The sequence below is a fragment of the Microtus ochrogaster genome, linkage group LG2, assembly GCF_000317375.1.
Source record: "Microtus ochrogaster isolate Prairie Vole_2 linkage group LG2, MicOch1.0, whole genome shotgun sequence".
Lineage (NCBI taxonomy): Eukaryota > Metazoa > Chordata > Mammalia > Rodentia > Cricetidae > Microtus > Microtus ochrogaster.
This window is the reverse complement of record NC_022028.1, coordinates 51051310-51060656: the sequence shown is the minus strand read 5'-3', so window position 1 is coordinate 51060656 and position 9347 is coordinate 51051310. Positions and strand designations below refer to the sequence as shown.

Sequence of the window (9347 nt, the reverse complement as noted above, 5' to 3'; positions counted from 1 at the left end):
CTTTCTTTCTTCTTTTGGTTTTGAGACAGGATTTCTCTGTAGCTATGGAGTCTGTCCTAGAACTAGCTCTTGTAGACCAGACTGGACTCGAACTCACAGAGATCCACCTGCCTCTGCCTCCCAAGTGCTGGATTAAAGGCTTGCGCCACCACCGCCCAGCTTGTTTGGTTTTTGAATCAGGATCTTACATAACCCAAGATGGTCCTGAACTCGATTTATAGCTGAGAATGGCCTGGAACTCATAGTGCCACCATGTTCAGTTCTTCTGTCAACTCTTTGCTGACAAGTTTTTCCCAGCAGTCCCGTGAGCCATGCTCCTATGCTATGCTGTTTCCACAGGGACGAGGCCCAGGTGGAGTTGTGGGGAATATCTCATCAGAACTGCCCTGCTTCTGTTCCTGAGGTCCCTCTCCACTGCGAACCAGCACCCTGGCTCGCCCCTGGCAGGACTCTCTTGAAAACCAGGCTCAGTTCTTTTTTCTTTGAGAAGGACCATTCTTCATTGTGGAGGACTGTCTGGGTCCTGTGTGATGCTGGCCCTTACCCACTAGAGGCCAATAGGACTCTTCTACTTTTGATCTAATTTTGACAGTAAATATAGGGGAAACCCCTTCAGACATCACCAAATGTCCCCCAAGAACAGAATCACTTGATTGAGAGCTGCTGTCCTAAAGTAACCTCCTTTAAAGGGAGTGTTCCTTTGTTACTTTTGTTGGTTTTGCAGTGCTGGGGATTGAACTGAGGCTCTTCTGTTGAGCTAGCTGGCCTTGGACTGTGCCTTTAATCAGCGGGGAAGACTGATAGCCTTCTGTCGAGTCCCACTCCCAGAGCTCGTCACTCTCAGTCCAGTAGTCTCCCATACCTGTGGTTCAGTACCTGCAGCGCGTACATTTTCAGTGTGCCTCCTGAGTAGCATGCTGAACTCTCACACTAACCTGCCTGGGGCAGTGTGCCTGCGCCTGCCACCTGCTTGTTAGTAACATAACAGTGTCTTGTCCCAAGGGTAACCCCTGACGTCCATGTCCTTCACCTCATGTGATTTGTGTAGGCGTTTAGCCCATCCCAGCATCATTAGAAGGGTAAGTACAAGTCATTTTAAGAGTGAGACTAAAGTCATGTGACCTTATTAGAGTATATTATCTATTTCAGTAGTAGTTATTGTTGCTATTTCACTGCTGAATTTGTAAATTGAACTTACTTATAAGTGCACACGAAAACGTGGTGTGTCTAACAGTTCAGTACAATGTGGTTTCAGGCTTGCACTGGGTGTCTAGGAACATCTTCCCCATCGCCAACAGAGGACGACTGTTTGTCAAGGGTGGGACAGAGCCCTTGGTTTCCTAACCCCTGGTGACCTCCTGTGCCCTTGCAGGGTTAAACCACTGTTAAAGAGTCAAGCTCATTCTTCCGAACTTCCCTCCGAGACAAAGCTCCTTTCTGCCAGGCTGGACCCTCTTTCTGGAGGTAAATAGATTGTCTGTCTTCAGGCCTCAGCTGATTACTCCTGCTCGTGCTCAGTGCTCAGCGGTGACTTTGTGTTTCATGTGTCTAAATGGGCAGGATTGCTGTTAGCTAATTAATGTTATACCCAACCACTGATATTCTCCCTAATAATTCTTAGAGTCTCCAGTTTAAACAGGAAACTGCTGTTTCTGCAATCACTAGTCACAAAAGAATCACATGGTATTATTATCATTTTATTCCCTTTGAATGTGTTCTTGGGGTTGAACCCAGACCCCTGTCCTTGCCACCACTGTTCTGAATCTCAGGCCTTGTGTTTTCTGTGGCAGTTACTGGAGTGCTGTGGTGTACCGTAGCTGTCTTTCCTTCACAGCCCTCGTTGCTTTTGTGCCTAGTGATGCTCTATAAGAGTAGCAATAGGGGCCTGGAGAGATGGCTCAGAGCTCCTCTTCCAGAGGTCCTGAGTGCAATTCCTAGCAACTACATGGTGGCTCACAACCATCTGGAATGACATTTGGTGCCCTCTTCTGACATACAGGCAGAACATTGTATACATAATTAATGAAATAATTTTTTTTTTTAAAAAAAGGAGTAGCAGTAGGATTTTTATGATTACAGAATCATTACAGAGATCACCTTATTAATCTTTGGAAATGTCCCTAATTTTGTTTGGGGGAAGGTTGGGGGTTTATGTGTTCCAGGCTGGCCTTGAACTTGCTTTGTAGCCAGAATGACCTTGAACTTCTGATCCTCCTGCCTTCCAAGTGCTGTTTCTTACAGTTCTGGAACCCAGGGCTTTGTATATAGTGAGCAGACTTTGCCGACTGAGCTATGGCCTCAGCTCCCAACCCCGCCCACTTGTGCTAAGATCACAAGGTTTGTGCCACCAGTACTTGGATTGAAATACTGCATTTTCGTTTGTTTGGTTTGATGCCCTCTCGTCCCTCCTGCTTGCTCATCGAGAGTAGCTTTGTGGAAGTAATGAGGTCCAGACAAAGTGCTGGTACATCTGGCTTCAGATGCATCTTTTCACCCAGAAATTAAAGCATTGAACTGGGTGACTTGTAATGATTGTTCTAGTCTGCACACACTAACAAGTAGTTTATAGCTGGGAACACATGCAGTAAGAGAATCTCCATTGGAGGGCTGGGCATAGTGGTAGATGCCTTTAAAATGCCTTTATCTTTAAAATATTTTATTTTTTAGTGTGCATGGGTGTTTTGCCTGCCTGTGGATCTGTGCCTTATTTCAGTATCCTTAGAGGCCAGACGGGGCATCAGATCCCCTGGGACTGGAGCTCTTGATAGTCATGGACCCCTGTAGATACTATGAATCAAACCCAGGTCCTCTGGAGAAGCCAGTGCTTTTAACCACCAAACCATCACTCCAGCCCTAATGTGTGCTTTTTTTCTGTTTTGTTTTGTTTTTTGGGGTTTTTTTGTTTGTTTGTTTTTTTGAGACAGGGTTTCTCTGTGGTTTTGGAGCCTGTCCTGGAACTAGCTCTTGTAGACCAGGCTGGTCTCAAACTCACAGAGATCCGCCTGCCTCTGCCTCCCGAGTGCTGGGATTAAAGGCGTGCGCCACTATCGCCCGGCTTTTATTTTATTTTATTTTTTTTTGTACTGTGTGCTTTTGATCCCAGGCCAGAGACAGGAGGATATCTGTGAGTTCCTGGCCTGCCCTAGACATTCTGTGAGCCGAGGGTGAACTCCTGGTCCCTCTGTTTCCACCATACAGATGTGTGTCACCATGCCTGTGTTTACTCAGTGCTAAGGATTGACCCTAGAGCCCCATGAATGCTAGGCAAGCACTGCCAACTGAGCCACCTCCCCAGACCGTAGACTCCTAGAAGAATCCTTTTATAATTTGTTTTGCTGATCCTCAGCTAGTTTATCATTCTCTTTGGCACCACGTATATGCACGTCTTTATTATATGCACCAGACATTGACCTCTGGTAAGGATATGCACTGTCTGTGGCCTGCCCTCATAGACCTCAGAGGCCAGTGTCTGGGCAATAGGAAAGAAAATGCAGTGTAAAATAAAAAAATGCCACAGCAGAGCTAAGTTCAGATTCATAAACTTACACTAGACCTTTATTAAGATATAATTTATATGTCACAGAGTTCACCCACGTGAAAAGCATGGTTTATGCTCACAATTTGTATAGCCATCATTGGCATTCAAGATGAGGACATTTTGTCACTCTGGAGAGAGGGCCTCCAGCTACTGCCGTTATCCTTGGATCTCTCCACTCTTTTCTCCAAGCAAGCATCAGTCCACTTTTTATTTGTAGACTCGCTTGCTCTCGGGTGGTCTCTGTGGTTGTCTTCCACTTGTCACAGTGTTTTCAAGGCTGGGCCTTGTATTAGTACACCATCACTTTTTACTGTCCTGTGATAGTCTGTAAGTGGCTGTATCACACTTTTTCCTGACTTCATTGCTTCATTGAATTGCTTCTGGTTTAGGACTGTTGTGAATAATGCCACTGCTAACATTTGTCTTCCAGTATTTGTGTGGACATATGTTTTGAGTTCTCTTGGGTACATACCTGTGAGTAGAATTGTTATATGACATGTTAACTCATTGTCTAACTTTGTAAACTGACAGCTGTTTTTCCACAGTGCCTGTACTAACATCTCCATTAGTAGCTTCTGTTTTTGGGTTGTTTTTTTTTTTTCCAGTTCTTGTTTCACACACTTTATTTCCCAAATGATTTTAACTTCAAAACTTACTGACATGGTACATGTGTATTCCTTTAAAAACAAACAGTAAAACAGGGTTTCTCTCTGTAGCCCAGGCTGGTCTGTATTTGAGGTGTAGCTAAGCCCAGATTGACCTTGAAATCTTAATCTTCCTGTCTCAGCATTCTAGGTACTAAGATTAAAAGCCCTCAAAAGGCTGAGGCAGGAGGATCAGTAGTAGAGTGCTTACCTAGCATACGTGAGGCCCTGGGCTCAGTCTCCAGCATTACATGACACACACACACACACACACACACACAAACACAAACATACGTCTTCAGCCAGTGGTAGTGGACCAATGGGATATCCATTGTAAGAGAATGAAGTTGGATCTTCCTTTATATCACACAAAAATAAAATTTAAGGTGGTTCAGAAAACTAAATATATAAGCTAAAATTATAAAACTTCTAGAGCCAGGCAATGGTGGTGCACGCCTTTAATCCCAGCACTTAGGAGGCAGAGGCAGGCAAATTTTTTTGAGTTTGATGCTAGCCTGGTCTACAGAGTGATTTCCAGGACAGCCAAGGCTACACAGAAAAACCCAGTCTCAAAAACAAAATAATAATACTGAAATTTTAAAAAAAAGCTCTTAGAAGAAAACTTAAAGAAAAACCTCTGTGTGGCTGGAGAGATGACTCAGTGGTTAAGAGCACTGACTTCTCTTCCAGAGGGCCTGTGTTATATACCCAGTACCCACATAGTGACTTACGACTATCTGTAGCTCCTATACCAGGGGATCTGGTGCCATCGGTCTCTGAGTGTACCATGCACACATAGGGCATGCAGCCATGCACCCATATACATAAAATAAACTTTAAAAATTAAAAAAAAAAACTCTGTGAGATTGACCTAGGCACTGGTTTCTCCCGTGTGATGCAAAAGCACAAGTAGCAAAGGGAGAATTTGGACCTCTGCAGAGTGTAGAAGCTGTGGTGCAAAAAAGCCATCAAGAGAATGAAATTGGGGGGCAGGGCTCTTACAGATCCAGTGTGTGCAGTGCTAAACTTCTGCCCTCCACAGTCACCTGCGCGTGCACGTGTGTGCATGCACCCATATGTGCACACACATACACATTTATAAACTTAAAAAAAAAGAAAGGTACAAAAAGGAAGTCAAATAGAACCTGCTATGGTGGTGCACACCAAAGGATTAGAATTCAAGGAAGGCCTTTGCTACACATCAAGTTTGAGGCCAGGCTGGGCTTTATGAGACTTTTCTTTTAATGATTAAATAATTTTTTTTAAGAGGCAGAAAGAAGCCAGGCGGTGGTGGCACACTCCTTTAATCACAGCACTCAGGGAGGCAGAGGCAGGTGGATCTCTGTGAGTTTGAGACTAGCCTGGTCTACAGAGCTCCAGGACAGCCAGAGATACACGGAGAAACCCTGTCTGGAAAAACAAAACAAAAAAACAAGCAAAAATCTTTAAAGAGGCAGAAAGAAAGAAAGTGAAATGGAACTGAGCCTTTGGTTCAACCCTAGTATTGCCAACAGGAAGAGGGCAAGCTTAGATGTCTGAAGGGAATGTTTGCAATGTCTGGTAAGGGTCTGCTGTCCAGGACAGAGCACACTGAAAATTCCTTCAGATTAATAATGAGACAGCCCTTCCTGTAGAAGAGGACTCTCAGTGGCCTATGAGCACCCAAGAAGATGCTCAGCATCATCAACCTTCAGAGAAATACAGATCAAAACCGCAGTGAGCCACCACCTCCCATCCCCTGGGGTGGCTGCGTTCTAAAGTCAGGAGCAGAGCTCCGTGAAAACTCTGTGGACCCCTGCCTGCTAGTGGTGCGAGCACAGCAGCCCACAAGAGGAGCAGGTTGGATCTACCTTGTAGGCTCTCTAGGAGATTCTGATGTGCAGGCTGTGTTCAGAGCAGTGGACCAAGTGTTTAGGCAGAAAGGAGGCCAATCAGAAGATGCCCGAGGGAGGCAGGAGGCACAGAGGGAAAAAGGAGTGCACTCGTGTGTCCTGAGCAGTGACATGTCAGGCCTCTGCTCTGTGGAGCTGCTCGGCTGCTTGACAGGTGCAGCATCTTCTTACTAAAGATCCCACATGCTCCATGCCAGGAGTTGTCAGGGTTAGAAGTACTTTGGGACTGAAGTAGGCAACCAAGAGGACCCTCTGCTTTTGGGGGGAAATCCTAAGCATGGTTCCTCCTATATGAAAAAAATGTTGAATGTATTTAATTTAAAAATTTGGGGTCCCATATTTGCTGGTGAGATGGCTCAGCAGTTAAAAGCACTTGACTGCTTTTCCAGAGGACCTGGGTTCAATTCCCAGCACCCACATCACAGTTCACAACTGTCTGTAACTCCAGTTCTAGGGGACCTGACACCCATGGCAAAACCAATGCACATAATATTTTTAAAAAAAAAAAAATTTTTTTTTGAGGTCTAACTGTGTAGCCCTGACTGGCCTGGAACTCTATAGATCAGGCTGGCTTTGGAACTCACACAGATCCACTTGCCGCTGCTTCCCGAGTGCTGGGATTAAAGATGTGCCTTACCGTGCACAGCCTGGTTAAATGACATTTTATGAGTCATGCATAAACTGGATGCAATGACCTGTCTGGGACTGTAATCTCAGCATTGGAGAAACTAAGTCAAGAAAATCACTCAAGCCTGAGAATTCTAATACCCTGAGCAACATAACAAGATACGGTCTCAAAACAGAAAACAAAACGATAGTTTGAAAAGTGTTGTACAGGGAGGGGTTGGAGAGATGGCTCAGAGGTTAAGAGCACTGGCTGCTCTTCCGGAGTTCCCGGCAACCACATGGTGGCTACAACCATTGGTATTAGGATTTCATGCCCTCTTCTGGCCTGCAGGTGTACATGCAGAGCACATAAAAATATATAAATAAAATTTAAAAAATAGAATAAATTTTAAAAAAAAAATGTAGTTCATACAACAGTTGGACATTGTCTTTCCATGCTCATTGTGTTTGGTCTGCTGTAGTTTGGGAATAAAAACACAAAATTTGTTGCTTCAGAGTCAAGAAACATTGTTGGGCAGGAAGCATTTTTAAAGAAACTGTCATTTGCTGGGTGGTGGTGGTGCATGCCTTTAATCCCGGATCTCTGTGAGTTTGAGAACAGCCAAGACTGTTATATAGAGGAACCCTGTCTTAGAAAAAAAACAAAAAGAAAAGAAACGGTCAGGTGGTGGTGGCTCACACCTTTAATCCCAGCATTATGGAGGCCAGCATGGTCTACAGAGTGAGTTTCAGGACAGCCAGGGCTACATAGAGAAACCCTATCTCAAAAAAAAAAGGAAGAAGAAGAAAGAAGCTCGTTGTCCTTTGTTCTCTCCAGGGATCTCATCTTGGAAGACATGGATCTCGCTGCTAATGAGATCAGCATCTATGACAAGCTTTCAGAGACCGTTGATCTGGTGAGACAGACAGGCCATCAGTGTGGAATGTCAGAAAAGGCGATCGAGAAATTTATCAGACGGCTGCTGGAGAAGAATGAACCTCAAAGGGGACCACCCCAGTACCCTCTCCTCTTAGCCATATATAAGGTAAAGTGTTGCTTGTAGAGCCTATCTCAGGGGCTTCAGCTTCCCTTCCTGTTACTGCTGACTGATCCAGTACTGAACTAGGTGGGGTTTTTTGTTGTTGTTGTTTCTTTGTTTTTGTTTTTGATTTTTTGAGACAAGGTTTCTCTGTAGCTTTAGAACCTGTCCTGACTGGCCTTGAACTCACAGAGATCCACCTGCCTCTGCCCCTATCCCCCAGTGCTGGGATTAAAGTCGTGCACCACCACCGCCCAGCTCTGAACTAGGTTTTCCTAACATAAACCAGCCATTATCCTTGCTGTCTGTTGCTAGGAAATGTGACTTGTGTGACGTGAAATGAAAGCTGTGTGTGTAGTGAGCATAGCCCCTGGTTGTGGGGTGGAAGCTTGGGGAGCCTTGCAGGCCTCATAGCTCTCGAACTTTGACCGCCTTTGGAGTGCAAGCAAATGGCTAGGTTATGAGAGTGGACCAGTTCTAGGTATACTGGAAATAGCAGAAGAGGCTTGCTTTTCTCCTCAGTGTTATGTATGGAACTTTCTTGTTGGGGCAATTCTTAATGCCACTCTTGTCTTTCCTTCTAGGTCCTCCTAACTCTGGGATTAATCTTGTTCGCTGCCTACTTTATAATTCAACCTTTTAGCTCATTAGCACCCGAGCCAGTGCTTTCGGGAGCTCACACCTGGCGTTCACTCATCCATCACATTCGGCTGATGTCCTTGCCCATCGCCAAGAAGTATATGTCAGAAGCTAAGGGCGTTCCTCTGCAAGGCGGAGAGGAAGACAAACCCTTCCCAGGTAGAAGGCTGTACTTAGAGATGGGTGTTCTTTTTGTTTAATTTGTTGTGTTTAAGATAGAGTCTCATGTTGCTGGACCTGTCCTAGAACTTGATTTGAGCCTCTGGCTGGCCTCAGTCCCACCAGTGCTGAGATCCACTTTTCTTGATGATACTTAATAGAAAATGATTCATTGGTATCTAATAAGAGACATCTTCCTAATATCGTCCTCATTCTATCCTTGCTAAGACTGTGGGATGAATTGTATTATCCATATTTTGCAGATAGGAAATCTAAGGCGCAGAGAAGTTAAACTTGCTCGAGAAACATGTCTGGTGGAGCCAGATTCAAATTCTCTAATGTTAGGGATGGAGTCTGCAGAAGGGCTGCCCTCTCTCTAGACCCTCTCCCCTGGGGTTTCTGCGTGTGGTGGCTAGCTCTAACCAGGCCCTCGCCCTGCTTTATCCTACTGGGCTGTCCCTCTCACCTTGCTCTTTACCACTACCACAGTAAGTCGTGGTATTAATGCAGCTCCAGAGGATGGCAGTTTTCCCCACAACCAGGTCAAGAGACACTTTAACAATCATGGAGCCACAGGGACTCGGTTAGAAAACAGTGTCGTAAGGGATCACGTCAAACCTACATTTTGAGAAAGCATAGAAGAAAGGCTGTTGCTCAGGGTATTTGGGATCTGAGTCTTCTCTTTCTCCTTTTCCACGCTGAAGATTAAACCCAGGCCTTTGGACAGTCAAGACTAGAACTATACTCCCAATCCCCCTTTAGATTTAAAAAAAAAATTTATTAGTATGTGCATCATGTATATGTGTGTGTGAGTACAGGCACATGTGCG

General features: G+C 44.9%; 1 protein-coding gene across 6 annotated transcripts in view; it reads left to right on the top strand.

Annotated features, from left to right (window-relative positions):
* The window catches only part of LG2H6orf89 (linkage group 2 C6orf89 homolog), a 34734-nt gene that overhangs the window by 10045 nt on the left and 15342 nt on the right, over positions 1 to 9347 (top strand). For 3 of the 6 annotated variants that reach the window (XM_005360331.2, XM_026785583.1, XM_005360330.2), the window contains exons 2-4: positions 1373 to 1464; positions 7519 to 7726; positions 8305 to 8518. In XM_005360331.2, coding sequence (XP_005360388.1) covers positions 7538 to 7726; positions 8305 to 8518 — 403 coding nt within the window. In that variant the 5' untranslated portion in view covers positions 1373 to 1464; positions 7519 to 7537. Of the gene's footprint in view, positions 1 to 1372; positions 1465 to 3968; positions 4013 to 7518; positions 7727 to 8304; positions 8519 to 9347 lie in introns of all 6 variants that reach the window. The other 3 variants (XM_013351245.2, XM_005360332.3, XM_026785584.1) reach the window with 2 other exon arrangements.